At 51.7% G+C, this 21,171-nt stretch overlaps 8 protein-coding genes across 8 annotated transcripts; 3 read left to right on the top strand and 5 right to left on the bottom strand.

The window, feature by feature from the left end:
- Positions 1-980: 980 nt before the first annotated feature.
- Positions 981-2,445, bottom strand: PG997_008114 (uncharacterized protein; the record flags this gene model as incomplete). Its single annotated transcript, XM_066812429.1, has 7 exons — positions 981-1,242; positions 1,314-1,472; positions 1,534-1,937; positions 1,983-2,036; positions 2,097-2,125; positions 2,188-2,231; positions 2,288-2,445. 7 exons carry the CDS (start codon positions 2,443-2,445, stop codon positions 981-983), a joined length of 1,110 nt encoding a protein of 369 aa, XP_066667771.1.
- Positions 2,446-3,432: 987 nt separating this feature from the next.
- PG997_008113 (MFS multidrug transporter) lies at positions 3,433-5,643 on the bottom strand (the record flags this gene model as incomplete). The annotated part of the gene is made up of 8 exons (XM_066812428.1): positions 3,433-3,810; positions 3,952-4,112; positions 4,172-4,675; positions 4,725-4,820; positions 4,876-5,050; positions 5,115-5,166; positions 5,231-5,307; positions 5,377-5,643. The coding sequence occupies 8 exons, from the start codon at positions 5,641-5,643 to the stop codon at positions 3,433-3,435; spliced, it is 1,710 nt and encodes a 569-aa protein (XP_066667770.1).
- A 1,566-nt stretch (positions 5,644-7,209) lies between these two features.
- PG997_008112 (uncharacterized protein) lies at positions 7,210-8,304 on the top strand (the record flags this gene model as incomplete). Its single annotated transcript, XM_066812427.1, has 1 exon — positions 7,210-8,304. One exon carries the CDS (start codon positions 7,210-7,212, stop codon positions 8,302-8,304), a length of 1,095 nt encoding a protein of 364 aa, XP_066667769.1.
- Positions 8,305-10,369: 2,065 nt separating this feature from the next.
- On the top strand, positions 10,370-11,671 carry PG997_008111 (uncharacterized protein; the record flags this gene model as incomplete). Its single annotated transcript, XM_066812426.1, has 1 exon — positions 10,370-11,671. One exon carries the CDS (start codon positions 10,370-10,372, stop codon positions 11,669-11,671), a length of 1,302 nt encoding a protein of 433 aa, XP_066667768.1.
- A 2,005-nt stretch (positions 11,672-13,676) lies between these two features.
- Positions 13,677-14,207, bottom strand: PG997_008110 (uncharacterized protein; the record flags this gene model as incomplete). The annotated part of the gene is made up of 2 exons (XM_066812425.1): positions 13,677-13,941; positions 14,056-14,207. 2 exons carry the CDS (start codon positions 14,205-14,207, stop codon positions 13,677-13,679), a joined length of 417 nt encoding a protein of 138 aa, XP_066667767.1.
- Positions 14,208-15,947: 1,740 nt separating this feature from the next.
- Positions 15,948-17,051, bottom strand: PG997_008109 (Isochorismatase hydrolase; the record flags this gene model as incomplete). The annotated part of the gene is made up of 6 exons (XM_066812424.1): positions 15,948-16,077; positions 16,191-16,371; positions 16,460-16,548; positions 16,623-16,698; positions 16,769-16,916; positions 16,971-17,051. The coding sequence occupies 6 exons, from the start codon at positions 17,049-17,051 to the stop codon at positions 15,948-15,950; spliced, it is 705 nt and encodes a 234-aa protein (XP_066667766.1).
- A 1,125-nt stretch (positions 17,052-18,176) lies between these two features.
- PG997_008108 (uncharacterized protein) lies at positions 18,177-18,817 on the bottom strand (the record flags this gene model as incomplete). Its single annotated transcript, XM_066812423.1, has 2 exons — positions 18,177-18,345; positions 18,540-18,817. 2 exons carry the CDS (start codon positions 18,815-18,817, stop codon positions 18,177-18,179), a joined length of 447 nt encoding a protein of 148 aa, XP_066667765.1.
- Positions 18,818-20,225: 1,408 nt separating this feature from the next.
- Positions 20,226-21,080, top strand: PG997_008107 (uncharacterized protein; the record flags this gene model as incomplete). The annotated part of the gene is given in 3 exon segments (XM_066812422.1): positions 20,226-20,503; positions 20,515-20,611; positions 20,718-21,080. 3 exon segments carry the CDS (start codon positions 20,226-20,228, stop codon positions 21,078-21,080), a joined length of 738 nt encoding a protein of 245 aa, XP_066667764.1.
- Between the last annotated feature and the right edge of the window lie 91 nt (positions 21,081-21,171).

The raw sequence follows: 21,171 nt of genomic DNA, 5'->3' as shown, positions 1-21,171 counted from the left end.
TCTTTGTTCAGTAAACATGAAGCCACGACAATCGAACCATCATGATTTGAATACCTTGCTGAATTGTAGACTCACTTCGTGTAAGTCTTATATATTTGTTTATATATTTGTTGATAAACAGGAAGACATACTAAACCTAACACCATCGCTAACAGAAGTAAGTTGTCCCGGCAGTTCTCCTTGCTCCAGTGAGGGCGTCAACGGATCAGTTGAGACCAGGACGCGGAAAGTCTTGACTGTAATAACTGAGAAGCTTTACCCTCTCATCATTTGCTCGCTTCCACCACAGGCTCTGGGCCAGCCTTTCTGCCCAACGAGAGCAGGATGTTGACAACGGCGCCCCGGAGGTCCGCATTGGCAACGAAGAAGAAAAACGCAACCCTTGAGGGAGGTACTCTGCTGCAGCGAAAGGCATACAATGATTTGGGCTATCCTCAACCAAATGCCAGTGGAATTACATTTTGAGCTCTTGACAGTAGGTTCCACTGACCCGTTAAGTTTGCCTTTGATCTGTTGTGTATGAAGTGTTGCTGCTTGCTCACTTTACGCTATGCTTTACCGCCCTAGCGGAGGAATGGTCCCCTCGCCTAAGTCTGTGACGTCTGTAGCTACGTATGTTGCTAACCTTTCTCACAGGGTGATTACAGAAGTTTCCGAAGGACACTGAACATATGACAATAGTTCCTAACTTCCAGCGAGGAGATGCTTCTGACTAAAGACAGGCGATATTAACGATACACCATCGGTATTGATACGCCATTGGTATATGTCTCTTGTTTCTATGAATAGACACAACGGCAGGTCTGGCCGTCCTTCCACCCCAACGAGTTCGGCGCCGAGCTCTACAGAAAAATGCCATTACTGACGTTGTCAAAGCCACGATATCACGAAAGATTCATCCAACCCGGGTAAGAAAACAATCTATTCGCTTGCCATACAGATACGCCAGTGGTGAGAAGAATACGGCTCTAACTGTCCCGTCAGATCACCACCTCCGTCGTACCGTCGCACTTCGAAATCCCTAGACCGTATCGTTCATTCTGGATGCTCCAAGTAATGTTGCCGGTAATCATCGTCTTGGCGCCTCCGAAAAATGCAGGCAAATCTTCCCGTCGTCCCAGGAAGAGCTCCAATAGTCTCGCCTCTGCGGCCAGCAGCCGTTCAATGCTGCTCTTCACCATCTCGTACGTCTTGTCGACCGCGGTCTGCAAGTCATGGTGCTGGTGGTAGAGGACCGCGATACTATAATAGTGCCAGGTGGCGTTAGCCAAACCCGTATAAGGTGGTCGTGCAACACAGGGCTCAGCACTTACACATTGTTGTAAAACGGATTCTTGAGCTCTCTCTTCAGCGAGAAGACGTCGTTTGTCAGCGCAATGACACAACTGATTTCCTCATGTATCTGTTGAACGCAAGGATGGGCTCGAATCTCATCGCCGAGATCGACATTATTCATGAACCTGATCCCAATACTGCTGTGAGTTTCAGACCGTCCAGGTCGTATTAAGGGGCAATCTGATGAAATACACATACTCGATGGTGGCCGAGATGGGTGCCGCCGCGCAGGTCCGCATTCGAATCTCCATATACTCGTCGAGGGACGGGGCCAGCCCACTCAGTTCGGAGAGCTGCTCGACACCAGCCGCCTCCACCGAGCGGACTAGCTCGTGCAGGAACAGCCGCCGAGGGCCGGGCGCCATTCGGGAGGTCGCTACCTTCGCTACCGGAGCAAAGCTGGCCAGCGTCACGGGCACGTTGTCGGTGCGGGCCGTATCGTCTTCTCCCCGTGGAGTCTCGGAGAGGGCGGCGCCCAGGTACTCTATGGTCTTGTGCCGAAGCTGTTCGCCTCCAACCCAGTCGCGGTGAAGATCGCTGAGCTCGGGACTGTCCAGTTCGTCGTCCCAGATGTACATCTGAAGCCCGGCTTGGTTGGTTATCTTGTACAGCTTTTGTCTTATTGCATATTAACTGGAAAAACTTACCCAGGCGGCAAGGTCTGCTGCGAACAACAGCGCGTCGAAACTTGCGGTTGGCCACTAAAAGTAGGGGACGAAAGAGTTTGACAGTATTCCAGTATTACATGGTAGTCTACTCACCCATGTTGCAGCGAGATGGGCGGTTTTCGCTGTGGACAGTTAGATATATCGCTTCGATATTTGGGCTGGCACACAGAAAGATGAGACCTACTAGCGTGGATCAGGATGTCCAGCCGCTTGCCTGGTCCAAGCAGTCTGCGGCAGGGGGTTAGCAAATATCATAGGATCCCGGCTTCTGTTGGCACAACTACGCTTTGAGTCTCTCTTCATGAACTTCTTTCACAGCTTCGAAGTTGGGGTTGATACCCTGTGGCCATCCTTGTACGAGGCCATCAAAATCCGGAAAGCGTAGCTTTTGGCCCTTGAGTGTCTGCACGTAGTCGTGGGAGCCTAGGGTATGGTTTGGCATATTTGGGCACTGCTAGGCTAGAAACCTAGGGTATTATAGAGGAAAACGGATAAAAGTAGATAGAAGAAAGGGACAATGAGGGGACCCTTGTGTGTGTCTAATACGCATATAAACGCCATCTGACTTGCTTGAGTCTTAACCGGAAACACTTCTTATTTACAGTGACCAACGACAAACTGTGGACACTCTATTCTTCTTCTTTGCCTAGTAGAACCAGTCGGAAACATAAACGGCGCAATAGTTCATCGGAGCGGTCTTGGCATTTCTGTATAATGATGCAATCCATAAAGTAGTTGCGTGGGCTTACTCGACAGGCGGCAAAAGCCCTCTCTCAACCCCACAATGACGGTCCATCCCGTTTGAAAGTACTCTGGCGGACGGCAGCACCACCAGATAGTATGAATCCTGCAACTTATAAGTGGTAGAATATTGTTGTTCGACCCACTTCCAACCCGTGCTGCATGCATGGAGCTGAGCTGTCAGGTACACGCAGCCGGGCACAACATCACTCCATTGGTTCCAATATATCCCCTGACTCAGCCGTTCGAGCCAAAAAAGGATAGTCTTCTATATGTACCCGCAGAAATTAGGTTCGGCAACTAGGGCTGCCGATGCCTGCTCGCTGGAATGCAGGCTCCATCCCACTATGAGATCATAAGGATCCTGTGATGATCGCGTGCTGCTTCCTAGCGTCGAAACTGATCTACGAGCGCGCCGTGAACATGTACCGTTGCATGGGAGATTACACGGCCGAGAACTCGAACGAGGGTCTACCTGTTGTCGAGCTATATTCCACTTGAGATAGGGATGTCCCCTGTGATACATATGAATCTCAACCAATATGTACGCAGTGCCCAAAGTGGCAGATGTAGTCTACGTAAAATGGTCTGATCTTTGAAAGAACCCCCAAAAGGGAAAAGAAATATACGGATATGAGCTTTATGGGGTGTGTTGAACCCCCTTGCTCCGAGATAAGCAACTCATCAATCAGGCCCCCACAACCTGTTTCTTCTTCCGAATATCCTTGAACCCCTGAAACCAAGCCAGCACAAAGGACGCCACACTCAACCCCGCCGCGAAGTAGAAGACGCGGTCGACGGTCTTGGCGTACGCCACCAAGATGCCCCACGCCGCTTCGGCGTCGATCTCCGAGCCCGCCGAGAGACTGCGGGCCCCGCCGTCGATGACGGTCTGGGGGTCGACCGAGGGCGCATAGACGGGGATCAGGGCGCGCAGGCCGTTGGTGAAGATGAGGTCGCAGAACGCGAGCCAGACGGCACCGCAGAAGGCTTGGCTGAACATGACGAAGGCCATGGCGACGGGGATCTGGGAGGGTTCGACGGTGTTTTGTACGGCGATGATGGACTGGGTTTTATGTGTTAGAAAGGGGTCTCTTCTGTATTTGCAACGGAACAATCAACTGGGAAAAGGGAGAGCGAGAAGAAGAAAATGGAACAAAGGGAAAAAGGGAAAAGGGGGGAAAGGGGGAGAAGGGATAATTCTTACAGCTTGCATTCCAATCCCTCGACCGGCTCCTCCAAGGATTTGATATCCAATCCACTTCGCGGTCGAAGTGGCAGGTGAAAGCGTAGAGAGCAGGCCATTGGAGATTGAGACCAGGATGGCACCAATCAGACTGAATGGTAGATAGTAGCCCACACGACCGTCTATCAACTTCAGTCAGTGCGAATGTAAAACGATTAGATATGGGGGAGGTTTTACTCACGAAGCCAGCCTGCTGCGAGGGCGAATAGGATGTTCGGCAAGACGGAAGGAAGGATATAAACGCCACTCATGGTCGGAGAGGCATCCCTGACGCCCTGGAAGTAGATGGGGAGGTAATAGCTCGCACAGAAGACCGAGCCCATGAAGAAGCCGTAAGTCAAGCTGCTGGCCCAAACATACCGCTGGCGAATGATGGAGAAGGGGATCATGGCGTCATCGCCCTTATGGTGATCCCACGCCAAAAAGACGAAGAACGTGGCGCCGGAACCGACGAACAAGCCGATGATCTGGGAACTGTTCCAGGCGAAGGTATTGCCGCCCCATTGCAGGGCGAGGAGTAGCATTATGGCGGAGGGAGCAAAGATGGTGAAGCCGATGAAGTCAAGATTGGATGGGAGGGTTCGGAAGACGGACAGGGGCGGGGCCTTCGGGACTTCGTCGGGGACGTGGACGAATGCGATGAGACCGAGCACGAGACCGCCGATGGGAAGATTGATGTAGAAGCCTAATCCAAGGTCATTCAATGCCAGGAGCAACACGAGGGCGCCGCTTACACCATCTCCATGTTGCGTGTTCTGTCAAAACACCTCCGATCAGGGGACCGGTCACAAGTCCCAGCTGAGCGATGCCACTGGCGAATCCGATCAATGCTGCCAAACACCTTAGTCAGAGTGTCACATCAGTGGGGTAAAGAAGTTGACGTACGTGGTCTCTTCGGCATGGGAACACACCCGGCAATGATGGTGAAAGCGCCGTTCACGATACCGGAACCGCCCATTCCGGCCACCGCGCGCCCGATGATCAGCATGGTGGACGAGGTCGCCACCCCACACACTAGAGATCCAAGCTCAAAGAGCGTGACGAAGGAGACGAAAGCCCACTATAATCCAACGAGCAGGTCAGAAGACATGGGGGTGGTCTCAGGGGATTGCATCTGAACTGACTTTGGAGTTGAAGCTGGTGTAGAACCGACCGGTTAGGGGCTGTAGGACAGCACTATAGGATGAAGTCAGCTTGGGGACATCTTGAGATCATGTCGGGGCTTTCCTTTAGAACCTACCTTGAGATCATGTACGCAGCAGCATACCAACCTACATCCGGAAGTGAGCGGAAGTCGTCTGTGATCTGAGGGATGGCCTGAGTTGCGATTAAGTTTTGTCAGTATACCACGAATAGTGCAACAATGGGGCGGTATGCGGTACGTACCGTCACAATGATAGATGTGTCGAGTAGCAAAAGAAAGCAGGGTAAGGTGATGGCAGTGATGATGATACCCAGCTTCCACCCGGAAACCCAGGCGTGCCCGTCCTCTTCCTCGCTGTTGGCTGGCGAAACAACGGCCGGCGGTCCATTGCCAACGTCAGAGTTTGGCTCACGATTGAGTGAGAAGTCAGTGAGAGGAATCGGTTCCTCTACCATTTTTCGGCCCTGGTGTTGCTGTGTAGGGATATCTGGTTTCGATGCTGGCTGCATTCCAGTGATATAACGTATAATTATCAGTGGGCATTTCATCACCCGTAACTCCGGATAGGGCCGTTGAACTTAAGCTTATAATGTGGCACTTAAGGTTAGCGGATAAGTAGTTCGTTCAAGCCTCAACCGTCTTTAATCGATGTTCTTTGGCAATGCCATCAGCTCGGTGCCTGGCCGCCAGAAAACATCATGCATTACTCGGACGTAAGCAAGATAAGACGTTAATGGCGGGGTGCTGAGTAAGACCGAGCCCTGCGAGCTTACTTCTCAATATCAGCTGGGGTTCAGGTCGCTCGCAAAAGCCACCCTTGTCAGTTAGCGACTGTCTCCAAGAGTACCCCTGTCAGACATTTCCGGCCTGACTTGGACGAGTCAACACGTCAAGCAGAAGCCTGCAGTAGCTTAATATTATTCTCCGTCAATCGACATTGGCTACCTGATTTGGGAGAAGAAGCACCTTCGTGCTCAAGAAATGTACGCTGACAACTCGGTTGGCATGGCGCTTACTAGCCCCTAGACTGGCCCAAGGTGGCTTGGCCCAGGGTGTTAGGCGATGGCGCAGATCTGGGAAACCATCCCCGAGTAGGTGAGAACCACGGTTGCGGGGACGAGAAAAAATGGGAGCGAAACTCAAACCAGTGGAAATTCGCGACCACTACTTCATTTCAGGGCATTACAAGGAGAAACAAAATTAACGATTTGAGGATGGCAGCAGAAAGAAGACAGCCGCATTGAGTTTATGAGAGATACGCCGCAACATGCATCGCCGATGTGACCAAATGTCTGGGACACCCAAGTGTATTAGCTCCTGCAGCCTGAAAGTGAGGGGAGTCTCATTGTTAAGGTGTTATGACAAAATGGTCTATCATACAACAACGAGGGCTTTCGTCTTGATTTATAGAAGGAAGGGAGTAGATAACGAGTCATATGGTCTAGAAAGATCCGAGGCAGACGGCCTCTTGTAAGATATGAGTATTGTTAGGGTATTGTACTGCAAGTGCAACCCCAAGCCGTCGCCTAATATGGCACAGGTAGGCTTCCGCATAAATAATGATGGGATCGCCCTGCCAATCGTAAAGCTGTGACGAGGTGGCACCAAACTTTAGGCACCGCGGAAAGGCTTTTTCTTTATGCCTGTCCAATTGTGGGTAGGACATGTTCATGACTGCATAATCAGGTCGCCCGGACGTGGGCTGCGCCTGGCCCAGGTGAGCAGCATGATGAGACCTGTTAAGTTGTCCCAATGTACTGATACTATCCAACCCCAGGTAAACATGTACTTTCGATCCTGAGTGCAGCATTCATGGACCGCGGATCATTACCAAGGGGTACTTGTCAGAAGCCTTATGAGATCTGCACGCCGTAAAGCCTTACCGAACTCCCTACTCTAACGCCCATCCTCCATCAAGTATATGAGGCAGCATTGACCGAGAAGTTTACTGCTCCGAAACGTTTCAAAGTTCATTTTGATTCAACAGTGCACCCTTAAAACGAAGACACTGGTAATTGAAATCAAGTAACGACATTTACCTAATTTCATTACTCAAGGATCAATACCATTTGGCAATGAGCGACGAAGACCCCGAGATTCTAACAGTGAATGCGGAGAATGCGAATAACCCAGTCACCGAAGAGGTGACATTTCGGCCACAGTTCCTTGAGCGACCGAGATTGGGCACCAGGGATTACGAGACACAAATGATGCTAGAAGATGTAGTAGATTCCGATGTTGAAGGGCTTCCTCCCTACAATCCGCTTGAAGATGAAAGCGGAAGTAGAACAGCCCAGTCACCGCCCAAGACGCGGCAACCACCAAGTGACTGGTACATTCCTGACCAACTCCCATACACCCACACCCACATCGAGGAGCTTGGCGGTTGGCCGCAGCGACTCTTGCACGTGGAGTCCATGGTCTCTTACGAGTGGACATCCGGGAACGTGTACGGCGGCCATAAGGAGCCCGCCTACTGCGCCGTGTCCTACACCTGGGGCCGGTGGCAGCTGCCGAACGACGACGGGGAGACGGGCGTGGAGTCAGCGGCGATCAAGGTGCATGGGGTGCCCTGGAGGATCCCGCGCATCGACCCCGTGCACTTCCGCCCTGCGGATCTGACGCAGGCGCTACAGCGCGCGTGCGCTCTCGGCGACCCGCCCGTGCATTTTGTGTGGCTCGACATCGCCTGCATGGACCAGCGGCGCGGACCGGCGGCTTCGCGTGAGGTGGGCCGCCAAGCTAGCATCTTCTTGCGAGCTTCCGGTGTCGCCGTGTGGTTGGCGCGTACTGGTGGCGATGACGGCAGCACGGCTCGACTCGTGCGGAGGCTGGCCCTACTCGAGAGAGCCGCCGGCCTGCTGAGGACAGCCCGATCTGGGACTACGGCCCACGAGGGAAGAGCCGGTACAGCGACTCAACAGGACGAGCAACGACACTTCCGCCTGCGCTTCGATAGTGTGGCTCAGACCGAAGTTCTCGATGGGGTTCGGGAGATGCTGTGTGATCCGTGGTTCACTGGAATTTGGACACTCCAAGAGGCATTTCTTGCGAGAAAAGCCTTTTTCCTCCTGGCGAAGCAGCCGCTCCGGGTCCCGCTGCTATCTCCAGCAGGAGGGCGGTCACCCCCACCGATGCCGGCAAAATGCACTCTCTTCCTTATACGTTAGCGGATTTTGCCGAATCTTGTCGGCGAGTGTTGCGATACTCACACAACGCGAAGTTTTTCTTGAAAAGCGACGGCATCGACGGCTTTGTGGATGAGCTGAAACGACTGGTGCAGCTGTCTGGTATTAGCGCTATGGCACGCGACGGGAACCCGCTAAACCTCCTGACCATTGCAAGTCACCGCTGGGCGACTATGGACGAGGACTGCGTGTACGGAATCTCCCAGGTGTTCGGGTATCAGCTGGGTAACTCGCGGCCCAATGCCCGGAGCGACGAATGGTACAACCGCAGCGACCTTGAACTGGAGCTGGGGGCGACCCTCCTCGCGGACCGACAGGCGCAGAGCCAACTCTTCGTATTCATGGAGCCGCCGGAACAGGGCCAGGGCTGGCGTATCAACAGCTCATCCCACGTCCACCACGATTTTCATGCTGTGTTTGATTGGAAATTTCCGAAGGATCCAAGACCTGCTTGTCATCTATCGACCAGGCAAATCGGTGAAACCACATATGGTCACTTCCACGGTCGCATGTGTTCACTCGCAGCCTTCAACAAAGCCTGGGACCAGCTTGAAGCCAATGCCTCCGTACTGTCTGGCGAATGCGATTGGCCCGGCTTCCGGCGTTTCTACCCAGACACGTCACGGCTATTTATTGACTCGGTCGAATATCACTCGCCCATCTACATACCCGAGAAGCGGGAACGACACAGAGCCTTTGCGACTTACCTTGAAAGAAAGTTTAGGAGAAATCGCCTCTGTATTCTTTACCTTGGGTGTTACTATGGGCGTCACCACTGTCTTTTGCTATTGTTCCTAAGTGTTAGGGAGGTTCACTATTGGCATAGGCTAGGTATTATGGTGTGGTACACCGGGGGGAAAGAGCGACCAAAAATGCTTTACGGGCTACAGGAGGCTGGAAATCACAACAGTGTCGCTGATTTGGCTGACAGTACCCGATTTGGGAGGGCATATGGGACTCTGGGTAGCAACGGAATTTGGGATTTGTGGCAAACCAAGAGCGGTATCTATGGATAAAAAAATTGGAGTTTCCAGGCCTTCGTTAAGATCATGTAGGTCCTATCTATGCACTGCATGTGCTGGCACTACGCGTGGTAGGTGTTGATACAGGAGTGGGCATACGACTTGATAGACATATAAGGTATGCCAGATAGGCTTCCTCGATGAGGAAGGTAGCAGATACAACACAGAGCCAATAGGAGGTTATGGCAGCTTCCGGATGGACATTAGAGCTCGATGAATTCGCACATAGACACTGTTGTTCGAGGCCTACTTCAGAATCAAAGTAATATAAGGCAAAGCCGGGCGTCTCGTCTCGAGCGGGGTTCACATCTCCATCCATTACTATGAGGCGAGGTGCATGCACAACTGCCACGTCACCTGCAGCTAGGGACTCTATTGGCAAATGACCGGCTGAGGGTGGTGCCACAGCCTGAGTTGGGCGTTTTTCATATGAAGTTCGTCGTACGCCGTCCCAGCCAGCCTGTTGCAAAAGGGATATTCATCCCGAGCAGATAGCAAGTCTTCTGAAGGGCCCAATACCTCAATTGTCGGCAAATCAATGTATTAGCATGCATCTACGGATATGTAGTATCGACGTACAAGGAAATGATTCGCATATGGTAGGCTGTACATGGCTTTGGCAGCCATGTGTAATCATGGACATGAAAGTACATGGGTCTATCGGAGTCCGTGCTTGGCAGTTGCCGGCAGGCACATAGGGCTTTGGGTGGGGTTCTGGGGTCAGCGAAGGAGTTTTTGTTTTTATTTCCATCAGATCGGCACCATTCCTTCGACACCAATTCTATAAGAACTGGGCCTCGCTGCCTCCCACATCTAAATTATATCGCATATTTGTAAGGTATTCAGAATACATATTATCATGGGCTGTCAGCCTTCAGATGTCGCATTTGGTTAAGTCTGACATCCAATCCGCACTCCCCAGTCAAATATACAGTGGCCCTGATATGGTAGACAGAGGGAACTCAGTCTTGGGGTTTTCTCAGCAGCACTACATGGCTACAGATCCAAGTCCGTAATCACCCCAGATGGATTCAGACGACGAGGCAGCCTCAGCTAACGTTCTCGGAGTTTTGGGGGCCATCTTGGGCTACATAGGCGCCGAAGCCGCGGCCGACTCAGCATTTGAGCGGTTGCTATGGCCCCAGCGGGCATATTCGAATTTCAGCCTTTCATCAGCACCTGGTGTGGCTTTGCTCACGCCTATGGGTGGGCCGATGTATAGGGCTGCGTTGAAGGCACTCGACACCATCTACAAGCACGGCCTCCTGAGGGGGTCATATCAGGGCCACATGCTCGGGACCGCCTTCTTCCCAGACCAAGGATGGACTTACACCATGCACGGTGGCACATATTACGAGAGTCACACCGAAGATCTACGCAATTGCCTTTGGACTCGGGTTCTGAGCTACATATCCATGTCAACATCCAACATAACCCCCAACCCGATGAAGGCTGAGGTCAAAACCACATCCGTACCTCTCCGTGCGAAAGTGGCAGTCTACCGGCTGAACATCAGCAGAGAAACATCAGCAGACAAGAGCAGAAGCCTCCCATTTGTCTCGGAGGGGACGAGGACCCCAAGCTTTCGAGTATTTCTCGGCATTTCGTTCTCGGAGCTTACTTCCATCCTATGCGCCATTGGTATTACTGCTGTATACCAATCGGCTTGGGCTTTGCTGTGGCTCGCGCCGCTGCTGATCCGGCTGTTCAGTGCAGTCTTTGCCATCCATCGCGAGCGACTTGTGTCGGCGGTATCCGCGTCCTCTATCAGCGAGCCACCGTGTAACTATGAGATCCACTGTCCCCAGTCGGATGGCAACTTCATGGTTCTCACTGGCCCTCCTTCCTTGATTCTCCAGTTCTTCCGGCACTACGGACACCCTCAAAGGGACCACGTACGTGAAGTCCTTCAGTTGGGCACGGTCTTCATATTCATCTCCTTGTTTCCTATCGGGCTGCTCTGCTACGTTATGTGGATGCCGGTCGGCATACAACATATTTGGCTTGGGTGGCAGCTTTACATCGTACTTGCAATGTACATCTCTCGATATTCGCACGTGGGGGCCTCGACCTCGACGGAATACGGGGCTGCCGAGGCGTTCATGAACCGACTCCATCCGCCATGTAACACGACCGGAAACCAACAGAACCGACGACATGGATCCATCCTGTTCGGAAACTCTAAGAATGGACTGGATATGATGCGCGCTGACCTCACCGTCACATATCACTCTCGGAACCAGGAGGGCAAAGACGCCTTTAGGGGCATGCTACGCGGTGATATTGAGAATGGATTAGGGATTTCAACAGAAAAGGGGTCGTCATGAGACAGTTGGATTTGGGAGAATGCTACCGCAATATCTAGTAGTAGGCCGCTTGATATTGAACTGCACGATTTGGGCTACTTGGCTTCTCGGTTGGAGACGGCGTCCTTTTACGGTTTGAGCTTCAAATATATTATGCGCCTACCCAGTCTGTCAGAATCGCATATTAATTAATTATGTGTCTAAAACGGCAATAAAACACGCAGCATTTTACGACGGAAACTGAGTTACGTTATCTAATATGGCATACATCATCGTGCTCGAAGCACGGTGATATCGTATTGTACGGTGGGAGGAAGTTCCGATACGTCCCTTCTCTCAAAGACCTCATTCTCGTAAGCTCCGTTCCCACCCCCTTTCTTGATTGTAGGATGATTCCGTTCACAGTAATATGGATTTTATTAAAAACGAGAGCAACACAGCGCTGTTGGGGACCTCATGAATGTGGAAGGGTACCTTGGTGTGGAAGACCAGTTCTGCAGAAAATGATGCTTGGAGGTTTTGTCCCGGGTCCCACGATCTTGGCATATCAAGAATGATCTATGACTGATGCAGCCGATTAATCACGACGCGGTACTTGTGTCCATACTTGAGTGCGTGTAGGTACATGCTTTATAAGGTTAGTCTTATATCATTACGGAAAATTTTGATTGAATTGAATTGGAGAGCCCAAAGCCTTTACACGGAGTTTCATTTTCCACCTGCACTGCATGTATCCAGAAGCATCGCTGCATTAGGGGCATCAAACCAACTACCTAATTACTGTTGTATACCTCTACCAAGGCGGTTGGCATCAAGATCATGAGTCCACAGCTGGCCTTGTCCCTTTTCAAAGGAATCGAACCCTACAAATATGCATTTGTTGACTCCCTTTGGCGTTTGGAACTGAGCGCATAATAACTCTACACGTAGGTGGGTACAGGTATTTCCACGTAAATACTACCCTGAAATGCTTGTACGATGAGAAGGGTGTCATAAAACGGGGATATGGACAAAAACAGTGATCAAGCAGTAAGAAATAAGGCGTGCCGCCATCACGCCAAAATTGCCTCGTATATTTCGTCACGTCCGGCTGAGGGTTCGTTCGTACAGGCAACGTTTCCGTGCAGTGTTGTATCTGGTCCAACTTGGCCAGGCCAAGTCCCTACCAATGACGTGTGGTCAACAGGAATTTGAACACAAACAGGGATGGTGGATAGATAGGATGCAAAGCAAGACCCAGTTCAGTAGATTATCGTATTTCAAAAAGGGCCAAAAGAGAAATCGCTCCGATGCAGGGAATCGAACCCTGGGCCCGAGAATCTTCAGTGTAATGAGAATCTCGAATGTTGACCACTACACCACATCGGATTTACGTTAGGCGACTGCCTTGTTGTTGATGGGGAAGGCGTTAATGACAATTACATAGGGAAGGCGCGTTGTAATTTGGGTGTGACGGGTCCATCGTTTCGTTTGGGGGGAACAAAGTGATTGTGACGCAGGCAGGCCCAAACTTAGCAAACTTGTAGCGGCGATGACGCCCGCCGGTCATACGCTCAAACACGTACGACAGTCTACTTTTGATAGAAAAGAGGGCAAGCAGCTAAAACCACACTTCCTGGCATCTCTACAATGACCTGGGTTCGCGGAGCATACGGTTTGACGGAGTCGTTATGGTTTACGGTGACCTTTATTGTCTACCTGAAATACATGAAGTTGAGAGTCCACCCCTATGACTTCTCGTTGTGCCCTGTAATTGTATCACACGCATGTCTCAAGATGATGTGTACTGAAAGGTGAATCGTCATGTCGCAAGAAACGTGTAGACCAGATGGCCAAACCTGAGACCAAGACCGAGAATTGTATGACAGAACCTCACTTCCACCGAAGGGGGCTCAATACGGAATTCGATGCGAGTGTCTGCCTGTATGATTATGAGAGTCAGTATATATCCAAGTGCTCAAAATAAAGATGAAGAAAAATAAAATAAGAATAATTTGGAGTAAACTCACATGAGCGTAGACTGTCTTTAGACGAAATCATTATCGTCCTCAACAAGCTCAGCGTACGAGACCTCCTTACCCTTGGCGGAAGCTCGTCGGGCTCGCTTGGGAGCTCGGTTGCCGTCGTCCTCGACCTTGACCTCCTCGTCGTCGTCATCCTTGGCGACAGGGCGCTTGTTGGTGCGAGCACTTCGTCTTCTGCCGCCCTCGGCCTTGGGGGCAGCGGCCTCGGTATCGTCGCCCTTGTCCTTGGCGTTCAGGAATCTGTCGCGCATGGCGGCCCAATGGAGACTGTGGTGGCAGGGCAAACCCCGTTAGTGAATGGCCATGTTGAATTCAGTCAAGTGATGAAGACCGAGAGTTTCTGGCCCAAAAAGCATTAGGATGAGCGGGTGATCGACTTACTGGCAGGCATTGGCAGTCGGAGTCTTGCCGAAGACCCCCAAGATGTGAGGATCGACATTCTTCCAGTCCAGGTTCTTGAAGTTGTTGGTGTGATGCCAGAGCATGGTCATGGCGAGCTGAAGCTCCTGCTCGGTAGTCCAGGTAGCAGGCATCTTGATGGTGTAGTAAGTGGAAGTTCTGTGGGTGGTAATGGGATTTCGTAAATGGTGAATTAAAATCGGGTGCGGAAGTTGTGGAAAGTGGAAAACACGAATGGCCGGAAGGAGGTAGACGTGGAAATGTGGACAGATGAACGTAAAACAATGGGTGAGGTGAAGGAGCGGAAGAGACGTGGAGCCTCGAAAGTCTCCATGCCGTACTGAGGTAGCGTTTGGCAGCAGACTATCGTCAGTGCCGACTATCGAAAGTGCCGACTATCGACTATCGCCAGTGTCGACTATCGTCAGTGTTGACTATCGAAAGTACCGACTATCGGAAGTACAGACTATCGTCAGTGCAAATATCGTGAGTATCAACTATCGTCAGTGCCGACTATCGTCAGTGTTGACTATCGAAAGTACCGACTATCGGAAGGACAGACTATCGTCAGCGCAGACTATCGAAAGGGCCGACTATCGACTATCGCCAGTGTCGACTATCGTCAGTGTTGACTATCGAAAGTACCGACTATCGGAAGTACAGACTATCGTCAGTGCAAATATCGTGAGTATCAACTATCGTCAGTGCCGACTATCGTCAATGCAGTGTAGACTATCGTGAGTGCAGACTATCGGGATTACAATACAGACCATCGGAAGTGTACGCTATCGGAAGCACAATGCAAACTATTATCAGTACAATGCAGGCTATCGTGAGTACAGACTATCGTGGGTGCAAAGTATTGTCAGCGCTCACTATCGGAAGTGCAAACTATCGTGAGTACAAACTATCGTCAGCACAGACTATCGGAAATGCAGGCTATCGTCAATACATGACAAGCTATCGTGAGTACAGACTATCAGGGTTGCAGACTTTCGTCAGTGCAGTGCAGATTATCGTCGGAGCAGACTGTCGTCAGTACAGACTATCGGAAGTGATGAAATTGTGTTTGCCACGTTGATTTTAAAAATGGCAGGAGCAGTCAAATGGCAAGAGCGTGTTGTTGTGGCACGGCGGAGCCCAACTTCGTCTATTGTCGTGAAATCAAAACGGGGTAAACAAGGCCCTTGTTTATACTCGGCGATAGTGTGTACCCAACAGAACCACCCAGCTGGCACTTGAATGGGGGTTGACAGACAAACCATTCGTGCCTTTTTCAGGTCACACAGGCTGAGATTATGTGCTGTAGCTTCGGGAGGTCACCATCGGAGGCAGCGTCCGTTCGAGAAACGCAAAGGGTCCGCTCACAGTGGCCGGGTCGACGACACCTTTTGTTGGCACAACACAACAAGGACTTCACAATTAACCAAGCCAAGTTTTGACGCGTTTCGAGGAAAAAGAGAACAATCTTCCAATCTTCTCCGGCAACCACCTCCCAAGGACTGTGTTTTCCTCTGCGTTTCCAGGGCGAGATATGTATGATCTTGAAGCATTCTAAAATAACCAAGGAGTATCACGAGGAATTGCGAAGAGTGCTTTGTTATTAAGGTCAGTATTGCCCAACTCTGTCAACTCCGAAAGACCATTCAAAAAGTACAGAGGCTCATCCAGTACCATTCTCTAGATTTCTAGACATTATTCCACTTTATCCTCTCAATAAACTGACGGGCCATCGATTCCAAGCGCAAAGGACCGAGTCTACGACCATCTTTCACCTATCATCCACCGACACGACGATTTGATCTCACTCGAAATATCCCATTCACGCCACGAAGTGATCCATCACTAGGAGATGGTCTTGAACATAGCTATCTCTAGTGAAGCTTGTCCTCACCAGTAATGACGGTCCCATTCTCGACGGCAGCACGATGCGCACGAGCAACCATGGTGTATGCCGGGTAGTACTTGTCGAGGAAGGGAAAGAGCTCAGCAGCACCAGGAGTTCTACAAAAGAAGAAGAAAGGGGTCGGGTAAGCTTTTGAAGTGATCACAGCACATGGATGAAGAAGAGAATGAATTGAAGGGGCCAAAAGGGGAGGAAACGGGGATAAACTCACTCCCGCCAGTCACGCATCAGCTCGCTCATGATGGCAAAGGTCGACAGGACTTGGACACCGGCATCGCGCATGCGGTCGTTGCTGACGCTGCGGACGAGTTCGGTGGTGGTTCCCGAGGCCTCAGCATTCACAAAGACGCTGTAGCCCGCCTCCCGCATGGACAAGGCGGCGAAGGAAGTGCCTGTTTCGGAGATTTCTCAGATGGTCAGCTAACTGCTTCAGATACCCAGTTTGAATTCAAGGCATACGGGTGTTTGGGTGAGACTCACAGACGTCGGTAGTGATGCCGGCCAGGACGACTTGCTTCTTTCCCGTAGCCTCGATGGCCTTGCGGAATTCCGGATTGTCCCATGCGTTCCTAAGTTGAGAAAGTGACGTGTCAGAATGCACTTGTGTTCCCTTCGAGTCATACGGGGCTAGCTGGTAACTCACACCTCTCCCAGACGCTTGACCACAGGAGTATCCGGGAACATTTCGAGGAAGTCCGCTGGCAGCGGACCGTTGGGACCTAGAAGCCATGATCAGCACCTGCTTTCCATGCAACTGACTACCCAGACAGGGCCGATCTTCAGACTCACCGACATCACCAGAGGTGGTCAGAACCATGGGAATGCCGAAGACCTTGGCCAGCTCGGCATGGGCGTAGATGGCATTTCGGTAGAGGATGGCGTCATAGTCTCGAGCGATGCTGAAGAGACCAACCTGGATGTCGATGATCACAAATGCCTGGCACAATTGTTTAGCCCGCAAGAACAGAAAGGGGGAATGGACATTATATACAGTATCATTCTTGTTCAGACGCTCGTAGGTATAAGCACTGGCGCAGCTGACGAACAACAGGATACTCGTGAGGAACTTCATCGCAATTGTCAGCCTTGGTTGGTCGGTGGATAGATCCTGGGTTACGCACAAAGGACTCACGATTATCGGCGGGACTTGGTGTCGTCTTAAACGAAGTTGGTGATGGGTAATGATGAGAATGTCCCGCTTGGTATGGATTGCCTCTTTACAGTTGAAGATAAAGTTCCGTATACCCCTGGATGAAAACTTTAACAACCAAGGTGCTGGAAATGAGGTGGCATCGAGTGTAAAACCTTCCTACACCCCTGGACTTTTAGGATATGGGTGTATAACCTCTTACTCGGCATAATGTTGCATATGCATCAGAAGTACCTGGATCGGCTGTTCCTTTTTAGTCATTAAATCGATGTTGACCAGAGGTCTTGGCCCCGGGGATCAGTTCTTCAGCCGGCGTGCTTGGGTGTTATTCTGAGCGGAGTTACGGTGGGTCTTCAAGGAGCTTCTTGGCCCGATCCGGAGTGTTCCCCGGACGATTGTCGGGGGTTCCCTACCGACGACTTCGGCATGTACCTAAGATACACCAGCACCACTTTATCCAATCTCAAAAGCATGTCAGTAGCTCTCATCTATGCACTGGTTGATCAAACTTTGTTTGGCATTTCGTTTGGATTGGAGCGTTTTCTGACAAGACCTCAGTCAGACTACTGGGCAGTCTGAAAGACCACTGCTAGTCTCTTCCGGTCCAACTTCACGTCTTCAGGCATGGGGCCATGAACATCCTTGACATGACGAACAACTTCACTTGGAACCAGGCGTCTTTGGAGTCATTTACTGCACTTGTTTGTCGTGATATAATCCAATCTATTGGAAAGATTCAACCAGAACGCTAACTTTTTTTTTGTTGCCAGGAATACCACACTACTTTGAGCCTTTGCCTTTAGAGCCGCCTCCCGAACCTCCCAGCAAAGAATCCGCAGCCGAACTCAAAGGATCTTTGAGAATCTGTTAGTACGGAGCCGAGCCGAGTCCGCTTTGTTAGGGGCTCACCTGATCCTCCGGTGCTGCCTCCCCCTCCACCACCGCCACTGCCAGGCGGACCTGAAGAGAAGTTCTCGTTAGCCAAAGTACCAAGACTAGTACGCTCGGGATGACACTTGTCCGACGACTTACCGTTGACGAAGGTGATCATGATGTAGCCCCTTCCACGCCCTGCTGGAATACCCCTCCAGTCTGTGGCACCATAGGAGGTGGCTGGTTCTGCGACAGTTTTGCGGCCGCAGATGCGTAGGCCTCGAAGTCGCCCTGGCCAGGGTTGATGTAGCCAACCATGCCACTTCGGCAGTGGCCGCCCACGCTGCAGTAAATCGGGATCGGGGTTGTCTCATTGACCTTGACTGAGAATATATTGCTCTAAATAGCCCGCAAACATCGAGGGAAGGTGCAAATATCAGTCTTCAAGTCTCTGTTTCTCTCTAGGGTACAAAGGGGGAGGGGGTTTTCAAGGATACATGAGTATGTGTGTAACAAGCCAAGCAACAGCACACATACACCAGTCGGATCTCCGAGGACGAACCCGGAGTTGAAGAAGCCCTGCTTCGTCGGCGTGAAGGGGTGCAGGGCGCCCCGGCTATTCCCCGCACCACGCTGGACGCTGCATTCTCGTCGACGAAGTGGAAGTCGACAATGTCTCCAATCTGCGCGGTGACCACCTTCGGCGTATAGATTAAGGCAGGAGCGCCATTGGATCCGACGTCTACCCTGATGCGGGCTCCTTGTGACACCACTACCAGAGTGGCGAGGAACAGAAGGAATGTCGTGATAGCCATCCCGCTTGCGGGCATCCGTTCAAGTGGGCAGCAGCTTGGTGGGGGAGTCGTGCAGAGAAACCAATAATACTCCCAGCGGTCATGCTGGTGTAACAGAAAGTACGCAGACGGGTTGGGATCTTCAACGAAAGAAGGGGTGGCAGAGCCAGTAGGGTATGGGGGAAGCATTCGGGCACATCAGACCGGTTACTACCAGGTGTGACCCGTCGTCGGCGCCTTCTAGATCTTATATGAGATGGCACTGCCGGCGCCACGTGCCGCAACCGTAAATGCGAAGGTGTTCAAGGCATCGTTCTCGCGACTTGTGACGGACCGTGGCACGTCGGGAGATACGATTGGACACGTTCCCAGTGAGCGTTCGTATTGGTTTCCCCATAGCGGAGAGCCTGGACCGACGTGACAACTAGATGCTCACGAGATAACTAGTGATATGAGGGTAGAAGGGCCGGCCATTCTAGACCTGACCTGAACACGGAGTTGTCCAAGTTCAGCTTAAGCTTGGACACACCAGCATTCTTCGCCTTTGGTCAAGGAATAGGGGCACGCAAACTCAGAGGCCAATCGGCTAACACGGAAAGTCAATTACTGCTTAAGGGGGTCTCGAGGATGCGTTCCAAGCGCCAGATGAACGATTAAGCCGGCTTATCCAACTCCCGCCCATCGAATCCGAAGCCCTAAAACGGCTCCCAACGTGATATGCAGAACCGTGGGATCGGGCGTCGGATGATATAACGCCGTCGTCATATCACACCGTCCTTGCACGGCACCTGCGCATCGTATGCGAGCGCCTCCGTTTCATCTGAAGATCAACCCGCCAGTCACATAAGTCTAGAATAGCATGGATCTCTCCTGTCACTCGGAGACCAAGACTACGACAAGGGTCCACGGAGGCTGGGTGATATTCATCCGAGCTTTGGGCGTGCATATGAGACTGGCGCTCATCCGCTAGTTTGAACCTTCTACGTTGATCGGGGGCTAGGTTCAGCCTCGCCGTCAGGAGTCGAGGCTGTGTTCGGGACGCGGAATAGTCGTAATATCGTAACGAAGAATTCCATACGTAGTCGGCGGTGTTGTAAACTTGGCCATCGGGCCATGGCCAACGATGTGCCCGACTTATAAAGGCGTCTGTCTCGCAACCTCATGCATCTGGTTCCCTTTCTTAGAGATATTAACGACATCAATCTCATTGTTGAAGTTATTAGATTCAATAGAACCTTCGCTATCTTGGGTAGAGATTTCGAAAACTCTCGTTGTATACTTTTGACATATTCCGTATTGCGTCATTCCCTTGCTCTATTTGGGCTCTCCCTGTCTCTTTTGTACCAAACCAGCAAGACTCCTGTTGGTCACCATCTCACGCTCGGACCTGGTATACCAGTCTTATACCACTACCTTTTGACCTGCCAATATGCAACTCCGCAACGTACTTGTCGCCGCGGTCTACTTCGTTGGGCAATCCCGCGCGAGCGCCTTGCCACCCTCCCACAGCAACAGCATACGAGGCGCCGCAGCGGGCGGCGACGCCGGCGGCGCACAAGCCATCATCGCCGGGATCGGCGCCGTCAGCGACAACCTCAATGGCTGGGCGGGCGCCGTCAGCAACTACAAGATCGGCTACCTGTCGCTGGTGCCGCTCGACAAGGCGGAGAAGGCGACCGAGGCCTCCTCGACGAGGCCACCGCCGCCGTCAAGAAGAGCAAACCACTCTCGGACAAGGAGAACTCGGCTGTGGCGGGCCAGGTCGCGGCCATGCTGCCCAAAGTCAAGGCCGTTGCGATGGCGCTGAAGGAGAAGGTACGTTTTGTTTCGGGGGCGCTCTCTACTAAGAGAAACATCACAAAAGAAAAAGGGTCACAATTAACACGCGAAACCACCTTTGGCTAACGAATGATTTCACTAGGCCCCGATCATGATGAAAGAAAAAGTTGGCAAAGAGGTGGTGGAGGACGCTGCCGGCGTGCAGAACAAGATGGACCAGCTGTTCGCGTCGCTGCAGGTCGTCATGACGGCGCAGACGCAGCCGGGGCTCAAGAAGGCCATGATGGGCGTTGACAAGGTCATGAGCCAGACGCAGGCGACCTTCTCGGGCGGCAAGATGAGCATGCTGACGAACGAGGGCCTCGCGGCGTCGAATGTGACGGGCAAGTTGCAACAGCAAGGAGCAGCACCGAGCAGTGACGGTGTGTCCTGGAGGAGAGGTTTTTGGGGGAGTACGGTGGTCTGGGCCGTGGTTGCCCTTGTTGCTTCGATAGCCATTGCTTAACGTAGCCATTGTTTTCAAGTATAGACAGACTACTAATATATTGTGCCTCAATATATAAGAGTATAAATCAACATTGCCTACTTGCTAGATC

Source organism: Apiospora hydei (genome assembly GCF_038363865.1).
Source record: "Apiospora hydei strain CBS 114990 chromosome Unknown utg000006l_segment0_segment0, whole genome shotgun sequence".
In the NCBI taxonomy this organism is placed as follows: Eukaryota; Fungi; Ascomycota; class Sordariomycetes; order Amphisphaeriales; family Apiosporaceae; genus Apiospora; species Apiospora hydei.
This window is presented reverse-complemented; position numbering and strand designations above follow the sequence as displayed.